This window comes from Theropithecus gelada, chromosome 1 (assembly GCF_003255815.1).
Source record: "Theropithecus gelada isolate Dixy chromosome 1, Tgel_1.0, whole genome shotgun sequence".
Lineage (NCBI taxonomy): Eukaryota > Metazoa > Chordata > Mammalia > Primates > Cercopithecidae > Theropithecus > Theropithecus gelada.
The window spans coordinates 114,244,355-114,268,619 of NC_037668.1; the positions used below are offsets into that span (position 1 = coordinate 114,244,355).

At 33.7% G+C, this 24,265-nt stretch overlaps 1 protein-coding gene across 4 annotated transcripts in view; it reads right to left on the reverse strand.

The window, feature by feature from the left end:
• Positions 1–24,265, reverse strand: part of ODF2L (outer dense fiber of sperm tails 2 like) — a 47,072-nt gene that overhangs the window by 17,055 nt on the left and 5,752 nt on the right. For 2 of the 4 annotated variants that reach the window (XM_025388661.1, XM_025388653.1), the window contains exons 2-10: positions 20,913–21,084; positions 19,458–19,590; positions 18,692–18,817; positions 17,146–17,208; positions 16,946–17,017; positions 16,238–16,354; positions 9,540–9,725; positions 5,745–5,854; positions 4,330–4,465 (exon numbers count right to left, since the gene is read on the reverse strand). In XM_025388661.1, the coding sequence (XP_025244446.1) occupies positions 4,330–4,465; positions 5,745–5,854; positions 9,540–9,725; positions 16,238–16,354; positions 16,946–17,017; positions 17,146–17,208; positions 18,692–18,817; positions 19,458–19,590; positions 20,913–21,025 (1,056 nt within the window). In that variant the 5' untranslated portion in view covers positions 21,026–21,084. Of the gene's footprint in view, positions 1–1,959; positions 2,047–4,329; positions 4,466–5,744; positions 5,855–9,539; positions 9,726–16,237; positions 16,355–16,945; positions 17,018–17,145; positions 17,209–18,691; positions 18,818–19,457; positions 19,591–20,912; positions 21,085–24,265 lie in introns of all 4 variants that reach the window. The other 2 variants (XM_025388635.1, XM_025388644.1) reach the window with 2 other exon arrangements.

Below are 24,265 nucleotides of genomic sequence, written 5' to 3' on the forward strand. Positions count from 1 at the left end.
CACTGAAAAAAAAAAAAGAAAAAATTTTTATAGGTATTTTCAGATATTTGATGATAGGAACACTTGGGGAATACTTTTTAAAATTCTTGAAAATTAAACTTTTAAATGAAGGATTAAAAGATAAAGACCAAAGAAATCTGCCCCCAAAATTGAACAAAACCCAGAAATTGAAGACAGAGTATCAATCTAGGAGGTCCAACAAATCAACAATACAATCAGCAGTACATCCAGACAGACTGGAGAAAATGGAAAGGGGCAGGAGAGAGAGCCTCACCAAAGAAATAATATAACAGAATTTTCCAGAGGTAAAGGACATGAGTCTTTGAATTTACAAAGTCTACAACGTACTTAGCACAAAGTACTGGAAGACACAACTAGATGTGTGTGAAGTTTCAAAACACCAAGGATAAGGGGAATCTCTTAAAACTTTCAAGAAAAATAAAAAATGTCACTACAGAGGAATAAGTATCAGACTGATGGCAGATTTTCTCTACTAGCAACTCTGACTTATGGAAGACCATGGAGCAAAGCCTTCAAAGTTCTCAGTAAAAATTACTTTCAATCTAAGTTGCTATACCCAGCTGAAACCATTAATCAAAATGACAGAATAAAGGCATTTTTAGACATGTGAGACCATTTTAATGTTTACTTCTAATTTTCCCTTCCTTAAGGGAATATTATTTGCAGATATATTCCAGTAAAAAGAAAAAGAAACACAATGTGGGTTCAAGGAAACAGTGGAACCAGGGTAGTAGTCAAGAAAATTCCAGCATGGCATCTGGGCAGCAGGCCTAGAGACCAACCCATTCAGACTGAAACAAGAAGATAGAAGGCCCTAAGTAGAAGAAATCTGGGGAAAATAGGTTCTTCAGGGAACAGAGATAGGATGAAGAATTTCAAGAAGGGGCCGGGGGGGTGGGGAAGACAACGATAAGGGCAAAGAGTACAACAAGTAGGGTTTTTGGAAACTCCAGGTAAAATTTTAAAGTTGTACAAGAAAAAAACATGCATAAACATATTACTTGACTGTGTAGTGAAAGAACAATTATAAGTCATTACTATTAATGTTTAGAATCAATCCATTAAAAGAGCACTTGAGGTTACAGAACAAATTGTCAATTTAATAACACTGGAGAAGTGAATGTGGGGAGAACAGATAGAGAACAGGTAGTTGGAAAACATCCTTATTTTCCAAATAAAAGGTGAAGATATATAATCTGTCCTATGCTTCACATTTCTGTCAAGTGAAGCTCATCTTACAATATTGGTAAGCAGGGGAATGATGTATAACAAAGAAGTAACTTTTGTTCAGATGCAGTTTTTTCTAGCTCATTAATTGTCTGAACCATGTAAAAAATATCAGCTGAATACAAAGCGCACAAACACGGCTGAACACAGCAAGCCACAGAGGTACACAGCATTCTACATAAAGCCCATATACTCCATGTTCCTCCTCCTCTTTCTTCTCTTTCGTCATTGAGCCCTATCTTGGAAGTGCTTATTGAATATTGCCCTTATGTTCATATCTTATGTCCATAAAAGCCTTAACTCTTTTAGCTTCCTGTATCAAACTACCTTCACTTATTTTTTCGAAAGCATAAAAGTTATATGTTTGTTGTAGTATTTATTAGGAATTTAACATGTCTTTTAGTTGTATTAGTATTTATATTATCAATTATGTTAGTGCTCTACTAATTAGAAGGTTAATATAATTGACTAAATGTGATAAACCAAGGAATAGTACAATATATAATATACTGATACACAGATAACCATGAGAAGAATAAAAACAGAAATTGTTTAGAAATTTAAAACTAGCTCCTCAAAGAAGTTACAAATTAAAACCATAGATAACATTTTTACCTGCCAAATTAGCAAACACTACAAATAAAAACACACATTTCATTTCCTGTGCTGATGAGGTATAGAGAACTAATGGCAGTACGGGTAATAAAATACCTTTTCAGAAGAAATGTAGCAAAGCATATCAAGAACATTCAAAATGTTCATATTCTTTGACTCAGTAATTTTACATGGAAATCTAAGCTAAAGACAATACAACAAGAAGTTTATGTACGAAAATGTTCATCAGAGCATTATTTTATTAAATGTTAAAAACAATGGGAATAACGTGAATGTCCAACAAATAGGGAATCACCTAACACTTCTACATTGAATATATATTACAGAGTAATTTTAAAGGATGCTTATAAAGAGTTTATATGTTGTATACATACAGTATCTGTTTCCATTTTAAAGTGAACAAAGCAAGACATTATTTTAATTACAACTGTGAAAAAACAAGTATTACAAAATACAGTTATCTCCAAGGAATGTGGGATCAATGATCATTCTGTTCTTTCTATATTTCTATAGTTTCCAATTTTACTGTAATGAGTATATATTCTTCACTCAAAAGGTAATACTGAATAAATTGTCAGAAGTTGGAGGAACTATGTTCACTGAATAAATGAACTTCTTTTTATTAAGAAATAAGAAGTTCATACTGCTTGAAGGACTATAAAGGACTTACAAAATTTCTTGAAGGAAAAAATTCTAATTCAAAATATCACAATGTCACTGCCAAAAAAAAAAAATGGTATTAAGGTACATTGCAATTTTGATTTTTTAAAAAATCTTTCCTAACAAAAAGTAGCCAAAATAATTGTATTACTAAATACATTAAAGGTGAGAAAAGAAGACCCTGCTACTTCCTATAACGTATATCACTTAGATTCCTATTTCCTCCACTCACTCTGAAAGACCACAGTCAACAGGACTGGCAATTTCAAGTCCTGCACTCCAAACTAATCGAGTCTTTCCACCTGGAACAAAACAGACTTGAGATTTGTGAGCCTAGCTTTGCCCCATTGGTCTAAAGGAGACTGAAACTCAACATCAAGATGAGAAAAGTTACCAACTTTATAAACCTACAAAGGGAAAGAATCTTTTTGGCTTGGGCAATCTGTTGCCTTCTGCAATATATAATAAACTATCTTTAATTACTATATACTGTACTGCATAACACTATGAATCTCCCACAAAGACAGATCAGTATGTAGAAAACAGATCGGCTCCTAAGAAAATAATGCTAAGACCTACAATGGATAAAATTCTCTTCTCAGCACACATTTTAGACGTATAGCGAAAGAAGGGTTTAGAAAGGGTAAAAGAGATTTGGATGTATCTCCATCAGAAAAATAATCTTTTAAAATAACAATTCAGAACCTTAAAGCCTGGAATGCTACCATTTTATTAAAATAATTTCCTTTGGTGATGATTTTTAAATTGTGTATATTTTTCTCATAAACAAACTCATTTTCAAAAACCCACTGCAAGTTTTATATAATGTGTAATTCTAAACAGCCAGTAATTATAATGCTTCCAAGAAACAAGTGCATTTCTAATGCAAAACAAACAAACAAAAACAAACCTTAAATCAAAAAAAAAAAAAAAAAAAAAAGCCTTAGATCTTCACTTCTCTTTTAACATTAAAGATCTTTTCTCTCAAGGACCACAAAATATATCTGCAATATCTCTTAGGAATTTAACATGTCTTAAGGACATCTTAATACACAGACTAAATGTATTATCATTTAGTTAATTCTAATTACAGTGATAGAATTAAACTGCTATAAATACAACAAAACAATGTCAGATGCTTATTTTATAAGTTTCTCTAAAATGTACTCTATACTACTAATATATTATTTTTCCTGTGCATATAAACTTTATTTCATGGTTTAAAAAGGTTCTTTTCTGTCTTCTATTTTCTGTCCTCTAAAAGTATTATTATGAAAGTGGAAATGATGCCATCATCTTTCAAGTTCCATCTGGTTATATGTATCTTGGGTTGACTGAGAACTCAAATATCTCTTTTTCTCAGAAAATTTAAAAGCTTCTCCCCTGTCTCTCCTCTGGTACCTATGGAAAGCAATTACCTCTTGGACATGAGTAAGCTGGAAAATTCTTTCTGATTATGAAGCAGCCAAGAACATACTTTCTGGTTTCAAACAGACCAGGCCTGAGGTTATATCCTATTGTAACCATGACACCTAGAAATAATCTTATGTACTAAAGTTAATGTAATTTGGATGATTCATTTAACTGCAAAATTGGATAGTAGTTTATTTTAAAAGTTGAGGCAAAGAGACTGTTAACTTCATAAATATTATTTAGCACTGCTGAAAATATAATATCCTGACAAGCACAGAAGACAAAATTATATAAGAGCACTGCTCTAAACATACTCTTTCTTCAAGTTATTTCTACTAAGTAGACTGTGGTCATTATACAATACATGCCTGTACAAACACTCATACATAGTACCTTTAATTTTGTATTCTCAAGATTCAGAGTTTCATTTTCATATTCAATTGAGTGAATTTTCCTAAGAATTTCTTCACATGAATTTTTTCCATCGTCTTCCATTTTCTTCAGAGCTTCCAAAAGATTGATGATTTGCCTTTATAAAATGAATGACACATTTTATAAAAGTCATAAAAATTTTTATTCAAATAACACATTTTAAGTGTGTTTCTGAAATCACTTTGGTAGGATGCAATGTTTCAAATAGGGAATACACAACAATAAATAGAACTGATAGAACAAGAAAAATAGGGAGAAGTAATCCAAAAGGGTACAACCAAAGTAACTGTGATTAGAAATAATTACCCACTGACGATACCAACAAAAAATTATCCAACATGCTCTTTGCTGTTCAATAAAACTTCTAAACTATTATCCACAAGTATGCACATCTCTCTCTTCCTCTCATTTATACACATGCACACATATATACACTACTTAAAGGACAAGGTTAAAGAAAAGAATTAAGTGAGGCAATAACAACTAAACTTTAGAAATGAATTATATATGGTAGTTTTCAATGACAAAACTGAAGACACAGAAAACACTTAAAATCAAATATTCAGGGTTCATTATAGTGTTATCAGTAATACATTTCAAATAATAAAATACATGTATTTTTATTTTTCATTTTCTTTGTTATGCATTTAAGTCACTTTAATTAAGGAACAATAATTTTTAGGATTTTCAAAGCAGTTATTATAAATTTTTAAATATATTTTTATACATTCTTGTTTAAAAGAGAAACATCACCTCCATTTAAGAAAAAGTAAATATTAACATTTACTACAAATAATAGATGGCATACTGAAATACTGAATGATAATCTACAAGTTTAAAATTTCAAAATGTGGGCCAGGCGCGGTGGCTCACGCCTGTAAATTCAGCACTTTGGGAGACCAAGGTGGACAGATCACAAGCTCAGGAGATCGAGACCATCCTGACCAACATGGTGAAACCCTGTCTCTACTAAAAATACAAAAAAAAAAGTTGGGCATGGTGGTGCGTGCCTGTAGTCCCAGCTACTAGGGAGGCTGAGACAGGAGAATTGCTTGAACCCGGGAGGCAGAGGTTGCAATTAGCCAAGATCACACCATTGCACTTCAGCCTGTGCAACAAAGTGAGACACTGCCTCAAAAAAAAAAAAAAAAATCAAAATGTGAACACCAATTCACTTTTAATGAGCAATCATTTTAATTATTTTTAGTAGTAAGGTAAGAAAACTTTACAGAATTATAAATGCAAAAATATCAAATCATATAGGTAGCACCTTTACCATATGTAATCTAAAAAAATCAAAATACAAACAACTCAAAGAATTTTTTAAAAAGTGAAAACTCTTACTAAATAACAAAAGATTCTAAATTTTTTCTTACTTTTTCATTGTTTCAATCTGTACTTCCAATTCAGTTTTTTCTATTACCATTTTCTCATAATGACTTTTCCAGGCATTGGAAGTTGAAATTGTTTCAGACAACTTGGCTTCCTAAAAAATACATAAAAGTATTCATACTATAATTTTAAAACATTTTTGTTTTGCTCAGATCTCTAAACACAAATACATTATAAACTGGGAAGCAATCTTCCAAAAAGTATGGAACTTCAAATACAGAAAACTGTACATGCATGTTTATAGCAGTGCAATTCATAATTGCAAAAATATGGAACCAGCCTAAATGCCCATCAACCAATGAGTGGATAAAGAAAATATGGTATATAACCACCATGGAATATACTTAGCCATTAAAAGGAACATCAGCAGCAACCTGGATGAAGTTGGAGATCACTATTTTAAGTGAAGTAACTCAGGAATGGAAAACCAAATATCGTATGTTCTCACTCATAAGTGGGAGCTAAGCTAGGAAAACGCAAAAGCATAAGTTTGATATAATGGACTTTGGGAATTTGGGGGAAGGGAGGGAGGGAAGTGAGGGGTAAAAGACTACACATTGGGTACAGTGTACAGTGCTTGGCTGATAGGTGCACCAAAATGTCAGAAATAACCACTAAAGAAGTTTTCCAGGTAACCAGAAACAACCTGTCCCCCAAAAACTACTGAAATAAATAAATAAAGTCAGTGTACAACTTTGAACAGAAAAAATTTAAAGTAAATATCTATATTGCTATTATTTTATATACACATAGTGGAAGTTTCAACTTAACATTTTAAAAGATGTTGCAACTATTTTTAAACAATATTTCATAATTAAGATAAGTTCTTTTCTTTTTACTGAACTTTCCATTTTACTTTTTTTTTTATTTTGCCCTGGCTGAAGTGCAGTGGCACGGTCATGATGGTTCACTGTAGCCTCCAACTCCTGAGTGCAAGGGATCCTCCTGCCTCAGCCTCCCTAGTAGCTAGGGCTACAAATGTGTGCCACCACAGCCACCATATATATATACACACATACGTAAAATATATCTAGATATATATGTATATATATGTCTACATATATCTATTTTATACATATGGTGTATATACTTTTATATATATATATATATATATATAGTAGAGACAGCATCTTGCTATGTTACCCAGGCTGGTCTTGAATTAATTTCATGCTCTATACACAGAAGATGGTAACAACCACATAAGCATCAGAGGAGAAAGCCCCTGTGGTACACACAGAAACTACCCCTAGTTCCAAAGCTCCATAACATTTGGTGATGCACCTTACTTATCTTTGCTATAACGATGCCAAGATCTATTTTATAGAGGTCACCCCATCAGCCTTCAAACACTGCTACTGTCCACAAAGAGACATAAATGATAGTAGTGGCTTATCCATTTTAAATGTGAACTCCCACGAGGTAGGGATTTTTATCTGCTTTTGTTCATAGCTGTATTTCTAGGGCCTTGACAGTGCCTGCAGCACAGCACACACTCAATAAATAGCTCAAATCTATTAACTGCAGATCCACCTAAAGAGCTGTAGCCACTGTGCCTCCTGTCTACATTCTACATAAAAACACACTGGAAGGCAACAATGCCAGTAATTACAAATCAAAAAGCTCAGAAACAGTAATGACAACAATTAACATTTATTGGGTACTTCCTTCTTTCATCGTTCATCCATTTACTGAGCAAGTATTTACTGGGCATGTATTATGCGCAAGACTGTTTTGTTTAAATTTTTTCACAGTAATATTTTTGATATATTAAAGACTAGTATTTTCATATTTTGTATAAAATAAGCTTTAATATAAATTATGAAGTATAAGTTTATAATATAAATTAAGATATACAGAAGTTTTATCAGTAAGAAAAGAATTTATGTGTTAGCAAGATAATTATTACCTACTTCATCAGTATGGCATTCCTAGATGTCAAAACTAGTCAGTGATGGAATTACCTTCCTAGAGAGTTTTTTGAGTTGGCCTACCTTTTCTCTTTGCTTTAGAGAAATGGCACATCTAAGGCCACCAGAAGCAAAATTAGGATCTAATTTCCAAAGAAGGAAATGGGTTAATTCTTCAGTGTGCAGAATTATAGAGCATTTAACATCCTCACCCCTGGGTACTAAATGTCAGAATCATGTGTCTCTAGTACTTTCCAAATCCTCATTTCTTCTTTCATCTCTCCTTACAACATGCAGATATAAAGCAAAATCCCCCTTTTCACCTTTCCTTCCACTGCACTGAAACTGCATCTGAATTAGTAACTAGTGACCTTCTAATTACAAAAGACCACAGACCTTTACAAATCCTCCTTGTCCTTGATCTCTCTCTGTAGTCCTTGGTAAAATTTATGCATTGTGTAGATACGTGATAACATTTTGTTAAACTATTATTTAGCTCTTACTGCTGAACTGTTCATGTTTTAGACTTAAGATACTGTTTTAAATAATGGTACCCTTACCTTAGGTGAATAGGATAGCAAGCTCCTGCCTTCTGAGACTTATATTCAAGTAGAAGGAAACAGTTAAAAATAAAACAAAACACAACAGCAGTGATAAATGAAAAAATAAATGATATAGTTTCAGATTATAGTGAATGCTATGAAAAAAAATTAAGACATTGATATGATTGTTTTAGGACTACTTCAAAAGGAATGGTCAAGAAAGGCCTCTCTGAAGAGATGTCAATTGAAAAGATACCTGAATGATTAAAAAAAGAAAGAGCTATTGTGAGCCAGGGAAGAACATTAAAGCCAGATGCAGCAACAAACAAGAAAAACAACAAAACAAAGAAAAAAACTTCATGCATTACAGGAACAGAAAGGAGGGCAGTGCAAAAATATATTTTCTCATTTATATCTCCCTACAAACACATGAGATAGGGAGTATTATGATCCCCTATTTTATACATGAGGAAATTGAAGCTTAAAGAGGTTAAGTTCCTTATCCCAAGTCACAAAGTTAACAAAATACTATTTTGTTTGCAATAAGCTTTTATACAAGTCTGTTTTCTTTTCTAAAAGCCTCTAATAATTCTATAAGCCTTAACATAAGTTCTTAAGAGGTAGGATATCAGTCAGACTTTATTTAAAAAATTATTAATTAGTAATTGAATAAATATAATGTGTTGAAAACAACAAAGCACTAAGGCCATTTTCAAATTTGTACTATACCCAAAGATATATTTTACATGATGTGTTTATGTCAGCACATGGTTTTAAATGTATTACTGAGATTAAATGAGGTTAATTACTGAATAAAGTCATAGGGTCTAATAACATAAATCAGCATTTCTCAAACTAGTGTTCCTCAGAACCAGTTCCAAGAGTTGCTCTGTGGGTAAAAGAATAGCTCTGTGGTTAAAAAAGTGTGGGAAACTCTTAGTTCAACACCCTTCGTTCCACTGTTTCTGAAAGCCTTCTCAGAGCCTTTAATTTGCTAACATGGACCACAATGTCCCAAGAGGAAATGTGTATAATATATTACCCTTAATTAGTTGGCCAATAGAACCTTTTTGTTTGTGTAGGGGGGGACACACTTAATATTTCCTTTAAGTAAAGTTCCCAAGGAAATGCTGATATATTTCAATATGAAAATTTGACATTTTATGTAATATTTCAAAATAAAAGATTTAAAGCAAAAAGTGTAAGTTTTTCTGGTATTAACAGCATTAAGAGAAGAATAAAATTACTATATGAAGCATCATAACATTAATTATATAAACTAAGTACATAAAATATAACTTTTAATTTTAAAAAGAATGAATTTACATACCTGATCTCTAATTTGGGAAGTAAGTTTTTCAGTAGCTCCTGTAAAATGGTCAAGCCTTTGTCTGTAAACTTTAGATGCCTTTTTTAAAGCTACAGCTATTTGCCTACTTGCTTCTTTCATCACTACAGCCTCATTCTTATTCATTCTCAATTGCAGGCTCCACTTGGCTATCTTGGTTTCTAAGCTCTAAAAAAAAAATTAGCAACAATTAAATTATTTCAGAACTCCAATGTTTATGTAAACATTGTAAAAATATGTACATAACTGATATGGTTTGTGTATTACTTCATTCTCACACTGCCATAAAAAAATAACCTAGACTGAGTAATTTATAAAGGAAAGAAGTTTAATTGACTCACAGTTCCACATGGCTGGGAAGATCTCAGGAAACTTACGATCATGGCAGAAGGTGAAGAGGAAGCAAGGACCTTCTTCACATGGTGGCAGGAAAGAGAAGAGTGAGGAGTAAAGGGGGAAGAGCCCCTTATAAAACCATCAGGTCTCACAAGAACTCACTCACTATCATGAGAACAGCATGGGGAAAACCACCCCCATGATCCAATCACCTCCTATCAGGTCTCTCCCTAGACACATGGAGATTATAAGGATTACAATTCAAAATGAGATTTGGGTGGGGACACAGCCAAACCATAGCATTCTGCCCCTTGCCCCTCCCGAATCTCAAGTCATCACATTTCAAAACACAATCATGCCTTTCCAACAGTCCTCCAAAGTCTTAATTCATTCCAGCATTAACCCAAAAGGCCAAGTCTAAAGTCTCATCTGAGACAAGGCAAGCCCCTTCTGCCCAGGAGTCTGTAAAATAAAAAGCAAGTTAATTACTTCCAAGAAACAATGGGGGCACAGGTATTGGGTAAATGTTACCATTCCAAATGGAAGAAATTGACCAAAAAAGGGCAGGCTACAGGACCCATGCAAGTCCAAAATCCAACAGGGCAGTCATTAAATCTTAAAGCTCCTAAATAATCTCCCTTGACTCCATGTTTCACATCATGCTGATGCAAGGAGTGGGCTCCCATGGTCTTTGGCAGCTCCAGCCCTGTGGCCTGCAGGGTACAGCCCCCTTCCTAGCTGTTTTCCCAGGCTGGCATTGAGTATCCGGAGCTCTTCCAGGCACATGGTGCAAGCTGTCAGTGGATCTACCATTCTGGGGTCTGGAGGACTGTGGCCCTCTTCTCACAGCTCCACTAGGCAGTGCTCCAATGGGGACTCCATGTGGGGGCTCCAACCCCACATTTCTCTTCCACACTGCCCCAGCAGAGGTTCTCCATGAGGGCTCTACCCCTGCAGCAAACTTCTGCCTGGACATCCAAGTGCTTCCACACATCTCATGAAATCTAGGCTGAGGTTCCCAAGCCTCAATTCTTGACTTCTGTGCACCTGCAAGTCCACCACCATGTGGAAGTCGTCAAGGCTTGGGGCATCCACCCTCTGAAAAAATGGCCTGAGCTATACATTGGCCCCTTTTAACCACAACTAGAACACAGGGCACCAAGTCCCAAGACAGTACAAAGCAGCAAGGCCCTAGGCCCAGCCCACAAAACCACTTTTTCCTCCTAGGCCTCTGGGTCTGTGATGGAAGGGGCTGCCATGAAGACCTCTGACATGCCCCAGAGACATTTTCCCCATTGATTAACATTTGACTTCTCATTATTTATGCAAATTTCTGCAGACCACTTGAATTTCTCCCCAGAAAATGGGTGTTTCTTTTCTATCGCAGGGTCAGGCTGCAAATTTTCCAAACTTTTACACTCTGTTTCCCTTTTAAACATATGTTTCAGGCCGGGCGCGGTGGCTCAAGCCTGTAATCCCAGCACTTTGGGAGGCCGAGACGGGCGGATCACGAGGTCAGGAGATCGAGACCATCCTGGCTAACACTGTGAAACCCCATCTCTACTCAGAAATACAAAAAAAAACTAGCCGGGTGAGGTGGCGGGTGCCTGTAGTCCCAGCTACTCCGGAGGCTGAGGCAGGAGAACGGCGTAAACCCGGGAGGCGGAGCTTGCAGTGAGCTGAGATCCGGCCACTGCACTCCAGCCTGGGCGACAGAGCCAGACTCCGCCTCAAAAAAAAAATAAATAAATAAAATAAACATATGTTTCAATTTCAAATCATCACTTTGTGAATGCATAAAACTGAAAGCTTTCAGAATCAACCAGGTCATATCTTGAATGTTTTTCTGCTTAGAAATTTCTTCTACCAGATACCCTAAATCATCTCTTTCAAATTCAAAGTTCCACAGATCTCTAGGGCAGGGGTAAAATACCGTCAGTCTCTTTGCTAAAGCATAGCAAGAGTCACCTTTATTCCAGTTCCCAACAAGTTCCTCATCTGTATCTGAGACCACCTCAGCCAGGACTTCATCGTTCATATCACTATCAGCATTTTGCTCAACACCATTCAACAAGCCTCTAGGAAGTTCCAAGCTTTCCCACATCTTCCTGTCTTCTTCTGAGCCATCCAAACTGTTCCAACCTCTGCCAATTACTTAGTTCCAAAGTCACTTCCACATTTGTGGGTATCTTTATAGCAATACCCACTCTCTGCAGTACCAATTAACTGTATTAGTCCATTCTCATGCTGCTATAAAGAAATACTTGAGACTGGGTGATTTACAAAGGGCCAAGTTTTAATTGACTCACAGTTCCACATGGCTAGGGAGGCCTCAGGAAACTTCAATCATGGCAAAAGGCGAGGGGGAAGCAGCGACCTTCTTCACATGGCAGCAGGAGAGAAAAGAGTGAAGAGCCAAGGGGGAAGAGTCTCTTATAAAACCATCAGATCTCACTCACTATCATGAGAACAGGATGGGGGAAACCACCCCCATGATCCAATCACCTCCCATCAGGTCTCTCCCTAAACACATGGGGATTCTTTTTTTTTTTTTTTTTTTTTGAGACGGAGTCTCACTCTGTCGCCCGGACTGGAGTGCAGTGGCAGGATCTCAGCTCACTGCAAGCTCCGCCTCCCGGGTTTACGCCATTCTCCTGCCTCAGCCTCCCAAGTAACTGGGACTACAGGCGCCCGCCATCTCGCCCGGCTAGTTTTTTGTATTTTTTAGTAGAGACGGGGTTTCACCGTGTTCACCAGGATGGTCTCGATCTTCTGACCTCGTGATCCACCCGTCTCGGCCTCCCAAAGTGCTGGGATTACAGGCTTGAGCCACCGCGCCCGGCCACATGGGGATTCTTAAGATTACAATTCAAGATGAGATTTCGGTGGGGACACAGCCAAACTATATCGGTTTGGATCTGTGTCCCTACCCAAATTTCATGTCAAACTGTAACCCCCAGTGTTGGCGCTGGGGCCTGGTGGGAGGTGGTTGGATTACAGGGGTTGTTTCTTATGAATGGTTTACAGCATCCTCTTGGTGCTGTTCTCCTGATAGTGAGTTCTCGCAAAATTGGGTTGTTTAAAAGTGTGCAGTACCTCCCTACTTGCTCTCTCTCTTGTTTCTGCTCCCACCATGTGAGATGCCTCACTCCCCGCTTGTCTTCCACCATGACTGCTAAGTTTCCTGAGGCCTCCCCAGAAGCTGAGCAGATGCCAGAATCATGCTTCCTGTACAGCCTGTGGAACTGTGGGCCAATTAAACTTCTCTTCTTTATAAACTATGCAGTCTCATGTATTTCTTCATAACAATGTTAAAATGGCCTAATACAATAATTCTCTATATAGGTTTTATCAAAATGATTAATAAGATTAATTAAAAAAGCAAAATAGTGAAGAAAGGTGACTTTACCAATGCTTCTCTATAACCTGTTAAAGGATGCAAATTTAAAACATATAATCCTATATCAAACTAATGCTACCATTATTAAAGATACTAGTATTAGTGATTATGGTACAAACACTAACTTCCTTAAAACTTCTGTGATTAACTCAGCTTTTTTAGTTCACATCTAGAATATCACACATCTTACTAGTTTTAAAAACTAGTTTAAAAAAACACAATTGAGCTAGAAACAATCTAAATATGTACCAATATTCAAAGGAATTGGTAGCTCCCCAAATATATTAGGACTATTCATTTTGAAAGCTAAAATCTTAAAGATATGATTATAATCTTTAAGAAGGCTATAGATGAGATAAATAGATTTACCAAATTTTAATTTACTAGAATTAGGGGGCATGTCCTGACACTAGAGTTACATTAAAGATAATAAAATACTACTCTATCCAATAAAGTAAATTTATGGAAGTCATTATTCCAAGACCAAACACAGGTTTAGACAAATTAATGACTATAACAGTCATAAGATTAGTATTACTGAGGACACGTTTCTATCATTGAATGTGACTGTAACTAATTGGCATGACTATCTCTTTGGCATACCTCTTGGTGACATGAGAGACAGAATATTAGGCTGGGTAGATGAGGGATATGATTTAAGGTGATGACTCAAATGTTTTTATTTCAAATTATTTTAAGACTTTGTATTTAAAGTATTTGAGTATTAAGTATCTATTAATTTAAAGACTTATGATTTTAATGTTTTTACATTTTTGAAACCTGTGTAATATTGAAATGTGAAATTATTACAGAATTTAAGTTTTGGTCTCCCATTCCTTAGACAGCCATTTTAATTTTTAAAAATTGCAAAGGAGTCACAGTAAAAGCTAAACCTAGGACTTTTCAACTTAACTCTACAATCATCAAAATCTAAGTTTCTTAACTGCCACTAAAATTGAGATTAAGAAGTATATATTAAGATTTAGATTTGATTTCTTTGAAGAGTGACTAAGTAAACTAAGAGAAGGAGCAATACATTCTTAAATTGTTTTTAAAAAACAAAATCCCATAAAACATAACTAGTTGGGGAAAAACAGCAGTACAATAAGTCGACATAAGACAAAGGAACATCCCACAGGAAACACTGCTGTCATTCCTCTAAAAGTCCACACGGTGTCATCATCACACCATGAATAGTTGCTGTCTTAGGTTAAAAGACTTTTAAACATAGAAAGTAAATGTTCTTTTTGAACACGGTTCCAGACACGATGTTCTCACCAGATTTATCATATCCCACACTTAGGCACTATCAAGGAGTATACTGAAATGACAAATTATTTTTATAATTTCAAAATAACCTCTCAAGTAATTTGCCAAATGAATGAACACATAAAGTTGATTATCTGTCTTCTTCTATCTCCAAAGGAGTGTCCGTATACATGTCACATTTTATACAGACAATTATTCTCAATCTCTTCTGAAAATATGAAAATGTTCTAACTCTAATTGCTACATCACAAAGATCTAGAAAGAAAAACTGGTGCAAGGCATCTGTGGGATAGTTCCCAGAGATTTACAATGTAAATTTTTAAAAGACCCAATACAACAAATTACTCAACACTAAACAGTTGAGATTGATGTTGCCAAATTGAGTTCATTGGATTCATACTCTTAAAAACAAAAACAAAAACAAAACACTGTCAAACCTAAGTCAAAAAGAACTAAATTCTGAACCCCTTAATTACTTAATGCCTTAAATCCAAAAGTCTGTGAGAGAAAATGTAGAAAAATCCATAAACTCAGTTTCTTTTAATCATTTCTTAACAGTAGCATTTTGGTAAAAGAATTTGAATTCAAATTATTAGTAGAATTTCAAAGCAAAATTTTAGGATTTTAGCCTTATGTTCTTTCTCCAAATTATCATGGTTATAAAAAATAAACACTATGCTTTAAGATAAATTGGGAAAGATGATTACCTAATATGTTCAATCACACATCAGATGTATTCAATCACATGTGCTCTCCTGTATTTACTATGACAGACCACTGCAATACCAAGTCCAGTTCATCTGCAGTGCCCTAGCATACAAAATTTACATGCCCCATAAATCTACTTAATGTCCCTTTAAAGGAAGAAACAGACACACACACACAAACTCGAGTACAGTTTTGAAACATGCTACAGGCTGCAGACATCTGTTATGATTCAGGACTGCAAAACCAAACAGAAATCTAATTTAGAAGTCCTCACACTCAATGGAGTTGGAGTCTCTGTTACCTCTCAAGGTGGGAATATTGCTTCTTTGCCTTTGGCGGAAATAAAAAAAAAAGTTACCTTATATTGTATGACATGCCACCTCAAATTCTCATCTCAAAGTGACTTTGACTCCAAAAGAATAATTAAATCAAAAAATTCCCCTTAATTATACTCCTACAAAGTTGTTTAATAAGGGAATTACTTAATTTTGTGAACATCAAAGTTGGGCTGATTTTAAAATTATTATGATTAGTAACAAAAAATAAACCTTGCATTTACTGTTAAACATGTGAAAGTATATATGTATGTATGTACAGACAGAGAAAAAAGACTGAAATAATGTACACCAAAATGTTAACAATGATTTTGGTGTATTTAAATTTATTTTCTATAAATTTTCCACAGTAAATATAAATTAATTATGAAGTGGAAATGATTTTTAAAGTAATTCAATCCCATAAATCCTTCCTAGATTGGTATTAAACAGAGACAGCATTTTTATATTGAAATTTGGAGCCAAACCTTTAGTTAGGCCACAAATACTAAGATTTACCTTAAATATGTATTTCCCATGTCAACAACTGTGTATTTTAAAACCATCAAATTCTAGAACTAAGGAATGGCTTTATAGTGTTTCATTAATTTTATCACTTAAGCTATTATAATGGATATATATTTATATATAACCTTTACGTATTCTTTCAACTTATTGTTCTCGGCTTCCTTTTTATGAATTTGGATCTGTAGTCGTTCATGTACTACTTTTACTGATTGAGAAAAACGGTTTGCTTTCAAAGTATTTGCCTGTAACAAAGAGAAAGAGAAAACCAAAAACAACCATATTATTTGCTGTATCCCCAGCCCAGCACCTCTAATTTTACCCTGATTTTAAAAACAATCTAAACAGCTGATAAAAAGCAAAGCATTACTTTACATAAACTGCCGCCCCTATTACAAATGTATTTCATGCCCAACCAGGGCTAAGTTCTTTCCCCCAACCTTTTTTATTTAATGGTTCCTGATAATCATCTCTTTTTTAAAATTCCCATCTATCTTTATAAAGGTATAGGTATACCTAAAATGTTCCTACAAACACTAACATTCCTTAATTTGTCACCCAACTGAAATACAATACAAATTTAAAACAGTTCCTATATGAAGTGATTTATGCCAAATATCCTGACAAAACACCATAAAACTCTAAAAAAAGCTTAATAAAATTAAGATGTTATATTTGATAGGTAAAAGCTGTAAAATATCCAAATAATCTAGAATTTCAAAACACTTTTCTATGTTTATTTCTGAGGAGTTGGGGCCAGGATGGGGGAAAAAAAAAAAAAAAAGAAGTCAATATTAATAAAATGAATTAAGCTCAAAAGCTCAAATTTTGCTTACCTTTTCAGTCTGAAACAAACAAGAAAGTTCTTGGATATGGGCCTCCTTTTCAAATACCTTCTTCTTAAGATTCTTGAGCAAATATAAAATAAGAATTAGACATTTCACAACTTGGATAATATTGGCTAATTCTATAAAACCAAGCAGCATGCAAATAACAATGACAGAAAGAATGGACAAAAAGTTAAGTGTGGACTTACAGTATTTTCACTTTCATTATCAGTTAAATTTTCTAGCAACATGCTGGGTAAATTGTCTCCTGTCTGAGAAAAGAACGTTATAAATCAGTGATCACAAATTATATTTCTCTATATAAAAAAGTAGGAAGTGGAATAAGCATTACTCAATAAATTAATATGACTTTTAATTCAGATTTTTTAAAGAGTTAACCATTGAAAAGATTTTTGCTCAAGTATTTCAAATTATTTTTGGTCTGCAATTTATGAAATTAGTTAATTTACTAAATTGATCTCAAAAGAATGCTTCAGAAGGTATAGGTCAATGACACTAAAATCACAAAAATCCTCTATACAAAAGAAGTTTGTATAGAGTATAGAATGCAACACAGTGCTGTTTACAAAGAGGCAAAAATTATCAACAATCTAAATTCTAGCAATAAGAAATCTCTTAAAGAATTACAGCGAATCAGTAACAGAATTCTATGTAGCCATTTTAAATGAGACCACAGAAGACTATTTATTCATTTTTGAAAGTCATACTTCTGCTTTAGAATATGAAAAAGTTAATCAATTCTTTTCACCCAAAACCATATATATATATATGTACATATAACACAAAATTATACACGGAATTTCAGAGGGCTTATGGATTTCATAAAGGCCATCCTTGGATCGATAAGGGTCCAAAGAACTCGAGTTAAGATTCCTTTCTATTCAAAAAATATTCAATACATGAGAAAATATTGACAATACAGTGTTAAGTATAAAAGTCAAGTTACAAAACAAAGAGAGTAGTTTTACTCCATTTTTCTAAAACACCACGTATATATGCACACATAACATATATACAGTAAAGAAACAAAAGACTGCAAAACATACACAACATAAAATTAACAGTCCTTAATCGTGATGTTTCACTAAGTGCTGAGATCAAGAGAATATTTCTCTGCTTATCAAAATTTTCTATAAGCATGTTAAGTTTTTAATTACAAAAACTATTACCTAATATTAGTTTTTACAATTCTGAAAAAAATTATCATAGGAAAAAGTCAAAAGGGAGTCAGAAGAATAATTTAGGTGATTTAAAGGGTATAAGCTTTCTTTTTGGAGTGATAAAAATGCTTTAAAATTGACTGTGGTGACGGCTGCACAACTCTGTGAATACAATGAAAACCATTGAATTTTATAATTTAAATGGGAGAACTGTATGGTATGTGAATTCTATTTCAATAAAGCTTTTACCAGATGAAGAATATATAGATATGTTACATATATATAAATATAATGTACAAAGAGTTTAAACTCAAAAAGTATATATTTTATTAGAATCAGCTAAATTAAGTATAACAAAGTTTTTGAGATGAAAAATAAAAATACATTTTCTATAAAAATGTGGTTTTCATATAGAACTACTTATGAAACATTAAAGGTAGGGATTCATGACTGACAAAATTCAAAGAATTATTTCCATTTCAAATATACCAATAATTTCTACAGTTTAAAAATAATGTATCCTTCAAGTGACAAATATCACTATTAAAACGAGTGCTTAGTGTTAATGCCTTACTTGTTTGTAGTCTCGCTCTCTAAGAAGATGTTCTAAAGCTAGTTTTACACTTTTGAAAGTGTCTAATTCTTTTGTTAATATTTCCTTCTGTTCGGAAATCTTCAAATTCGATGCTGAAAGATTCGCCTGACAAATTACAAGAACCACATACACATTTTAAGACACAGCATTAAGTAAAACCCTCTAAAATATGATACTATCAAACATATTTTTTCCTAACAAAATCATTCTTTTGTGCATAGTAATAATGTTACAAAATTTGTAAATTGGATCTGTTACACAGTACATTAAAATAAAATGAAATCAAAATAAGAGCTTATATTCTAAAAGCATTTTAGGCTTTTAAATAAAAGTTATAGACGATAATCTATTGTTTGTCCCTAATTTAAACTTTAATATGCTGGAACTTAAAAATAGTTCTCTATTCCAAATAATACTATCGAAAACTGATCCATTTCACCTCTCAGAAGATTTTAGTTTTAAATTCGCTCTTCAGAAAAGCTGATTTTCTAGTTCAACTCCGGTTAATTCAAGCACCCAAAGTATATTGTTTCTAGCTTAGCCTCTTATCAGGTGTATGCCTGAGATTATCTTTCAGGAAAAGAATTGCAGTTATGACACGGGAATAAAGAATTCTGATAAACCCTCATTTTTGGTATTAAATACTCATATGTGAGCATACCTACATAAAATATGAGACCTCAGTTAATGCATTCTCAGTAATATACTAGCTTTTCATTTTATTATATATTCATAAGTCACTCACATTTTCAAAATTAATCTTTTCAATGGTGTCCTTAAATAGTGGCAAAAGTAATTCTATAGAACAAGTTACCAACTCCGCTTCCTTAAGTGTCGCTTCCAATTCAGTCTTTTCATTTAGGATGTCCTGCTTCAGGCTAATTACAAATGCACATACAAAATTTAAGTTAAATCCAACTTCATTTAAAGATGCTCCTCAGAAATGCCACATCATGTATACAGTACTCTTATTAGCAAGGACAACTTTTAGTCCAAAAGTAGCTCGAAACTTGGACTTTGAGTGTAAGCAAATTTTAAGAATACCTTATTTTACTTATATTTTACATGTATGTAATCACAAAAGTTATTTGGGTTAAAGACACATGTACAGTTAAGTTTGAAGGAGCATTTTCAATATTTATAAATAAAATTCCAAGTGATATGGAAACTCTTTAATTGGCAGCCTTTCTCTTTCTTTGTAAAACATAAAGGCTCATTGACAACTAACAGCATCCTAGAGGCTATGTCAAAAATATGTGTTAAGTACAACTGGCTTAAAGTAAGGAGCCTAAGAACATTCTATCTATAAATGACACCTGTCCCTTATTAAAAATCATAGGCAGAAAGTCAAGTATGATTATAGATGATAAAATATTATTTTCATTTATAACAAGTTAAACCAGAAGCTGGACTAAGCTATCCATACTGACAGTAATGGTATACTAAGATTGCCACTTGGCAGGGGGCAATATTTCATGTAAATAACAAGTGTATTCCCCACTCTAAAGAAGTATGACAAGTATTTGCTATATAGTAATATACGAAATGACAGTGATTTCACATGCATTAACTATATTTCTGATATCACATATTATTACATTTTCATTTATCTTAAATAGCTTTATTTTACAAATTCTTAACAGATGAGGTTTTCATTTTTTTTTCTTTTTCTTTTTTGAGATGGAGTCTCGCTCTGTCACCCAGGCTCTGTCACCCAGGAGTGTAGTGGTGCTATCTCGGCTCACCGCAACCGCAACCTCCACCTCCTGGGTTCAAGTGATTCTTCTACCGCAGCCTTCCAAGTAGCTGGAACAACAGGCACACGCTACCACATCTGGCTAATTTTTGCATTTTTTCACTAGAGATGGGGTTTCACCATGTTGGCCAGGCTGATCTTGAACTCCTGACCTCAAGTGATCCACCTGTCTCATCCTCCCAAAGTACTGAGATTATAGGTATGAGCCATTGCGCCCAGCCAGGTTTTCATTTTTAATTGCTTTCATTCAGATTCAAAAAAACTAGCTGAATTCTGCTAGATGAGTACCTTTGTAATCAGATTAAATATATTTTAATAAATACTAGATTTGAAAAAGATACTCTTAAAAGAATGCTGTATTTGATTCAAATAATTTACATTATGGACAAAACAGGAAATTCTGAAATCGGAAATTTAGATTTCCCCTGATACTGATGAGAATACCAGCTGAGATGACTTTCACTGGTACACCGCGGTAAATCTTCTTTCTCTGATACAGTTTTAAGATGGGAAAAGAGTTCTTCTGAATGACTTCCATCATTTATAGCCGTCTCCATAAATTCAGTAAATGGATTTACAGGTGGCTTCACAGCAACTTCTCCACATAAGCTGAAACCTAGGAAATATTTTAGTTATTAAATTTATCTCAATAGAGTTTTTTTGTCATTACTCTCTCATAAAAAATAAAGGTTATAAGGATGTGTAAAAGAATAACATTTCAAAGACAAAATAAAAAGTATAACTGCTACTCATTGTGATACTAATTCAAAATTGTATCAAAATTGCATAGCACAAACACTCAACAATAGCCAATTTCCATACACTGTTTCCAAAAGGCCTGATAATTCCTAAATAATCACAACAGTGTCAAAATCTTTATTAGTCTATTTCTTGAAGTATTACAATATTTGAACCCAGCAGGACAATAAAACAAATATAAAAACCATGGGTTACTTATAGTTTGTCTTATTAGGCCCATGCCATAAGAAATGTATGTTATTTATGCCTAAATCTGTAGAAATCTAACTTTTCAGAGGCTTGGCAACAATAGCTACAAAGGATAGGATATTCAATTGCAAGCAGACTTTTCAAAAGTAAATTCACTTACTCCTATTCCCAACTCAATCTAGAATATTGGTGATAATGAATAGAACAGACAGACATTACTTCCAAATTTTACTAATGTAATTGTTTTTACTCACATCTGTAGATGTCACTTTAAAAATGTGAATATTTATGAATTTCTTCAAAACTACTCCAATTGAAGTAATGAGTTAGAGCTTTGGCAACCATTAAGGCTCTGTTTTCCCAACTCTAACAGTACATGGTAATGTGTTCCCTGACTTCATTTTATGTTTACACAAAATCAAAGGTTATATTCAAGGTTTTCTACATTTTTTTCAGATATTTACCTCTTGTAATTTAGTTTTGTATGTCTATATTACAAAACATATTATATTCAAGAATTTTTAACACTTAAGAGTAGAAGTGATATTACAGGTTGAAGATTATTTATATTAGCCATTCAGAAACCTTCCAAAGTGTTCATAAAATGTACTTATTTTATCTGAATGTCCTATATACTGTAGAGACAAATATTTAGGAAACAGGTCAATGAAGTATGGTCATATTTTTTAAATACCAGAAAGTGAAGTCCAAAAGGAACTGCTAAGTAACCAACTTAGTCTAGGATGATTCCCTTGAATGCTGCAAATATGCAACATCTATTACAAGGGTATAACAATATTTTGAGCTATCTATAGACTAGAAGAATTACAAGTATACAAAATCAAATAAAAAACCAAACCTAAAAGTTAAGAATATGCTCGGGATAAGTCACTGCAATCAAGAGAACCATCATCTACTAATTCATTCAGTTGCAATAGCTATCCCATACAGAAAGCAACTGGTACCAACCCTTCACTTGTTTAAATATTCGTCATATTTGTCTCTCTGTGGACTGGAATCTCAAGAAAGAATGTCTTTTTTATATTTCAATCCTCAGCACCTACAAGCCTCGTAAAAGCTAAGCAAAAATTGAAGGAAAACACATAACGCTTAGAGCTCTTAAAAAATATAATGACTAAAAACTGTTTACCTTTTTTTAAATTCACCCCTTGATTTGTCTTTTCAGGGATCATTAAAAGAAAAATGGTTCCTATATTTGCAATAAAGGTTTAAAAAACAATGTAAGAAGACAGAAATTTTCAATTTGTAAAAAATATTTTACAAGATAAGACTAGTTTGGTATCAGTATTTTATACACAACTTTTCTAAAAGTTTTATCATAAAATAAAGTCATAAAATTTTTCTGCTTCATCACCTATAATTGGTAACTGCCACTTATCTTAAAGGGTAAACAAATAAATAATAAAATCAATACACTGTAAAAACAGGAATTCAGAATGACTTTCTACCTAACATTCTAAAATGGAATCTACATTACTGATTTCTCAACACACAAGGAAGAGAACTATTTGTCTCAGGTATTTCCATGAAAATTGTCAACAATCATCTTCTCCAGGATAAATACTGTTCAGATTCCAAGGCACTCCACTGCTTTTGTGTTGTGATAACTGTATAACAAAAAATATGTTGAACAAAAATGTAATAATTTTCTTTAGCATAAAAAGTCCAACTTTATAAGAAATGCTATCGTTTTATTGGATCAAATGTATTCTTGCATAGAAAAGCAGACATTTCACAATAAGATGTTTTTAGTAATGTAGAATATACTGTTAACTGACAAATGTATTGTACTTTTGTACAACTTGTCAGTGGTGGGTAAAACAAAGACACATATTCTGTATACATGTTTAATGATCAAATCCTTTTAAAGATAACTTAAAAATTCTTCAAACTGAACGATAAGAGTGACACAATCTATCAAAACCTCTGGGATACAGCAAAGGTGGTGCTAAGAGAAAGGTTCATAGCCTTAAACGCCTACATCAAAAAGTCTGAAAGAACACAAACAGAAAATGTAAGGTCACATCTCAAGAAACTAGAGAAACAAGAACAAAACAAACCCAAACCCAACAGAAGACAGGAAATAACCAAGATCAGAGCAGAACAAAATGAAACTGGAAACAAAAATACAAAAGATAAATGAAACAAAAAGCTGGTCCTTTGAAAAGATAAATAAAATTGATAGACCATTAGCAAGATTAATCAAGAAAAGATTCAAGTAAGTACAATTAGAAATGAAACAGGAGATATTACAACTGACACCACAGAAATACAAAAGATCACTCAGGCTACTATGAACACCTTTACACACATAAACTAGAAACCCTAGAGGAGATGGATAAATTCCTGGATACAACCCTCCTAGCTTAGATCAGGAAGAATTAGAAACCCTGAACAGACCAATAACAAGCAGTGAGACTGAAACAGTATTTTTAAAATTACCAACAAAAAAAAAAAAGTCCAGAACCAGACAGATTCACAGCTGAATTCTACCAGACATTCAAAGAAGAATTGGTACCAATCCTATTGACACTATTCCACAAGATACAGAAAGAGAGAATCCTCTCTAAATCATTCTATGAAACCAGTGTCACCCTAATACCAACACCAGGAAAGGACATAACCAAAAAGGAAAACTATAGACCAACATCCCTGATGAACACAGATGGAAGAATTCTTAAAAGTTCGGGCGTGGTGGCTCACACCTGTAATCCCAGCACTTTGGGAGGCCAAGGTGGGTGGATCACGAGGTCAGGAGTTCAAGACCAGTCTGGTGAAGATGGTGAAACCCTGTCTCTACTAAAAATACAAAAATTAGCTGGGCATCC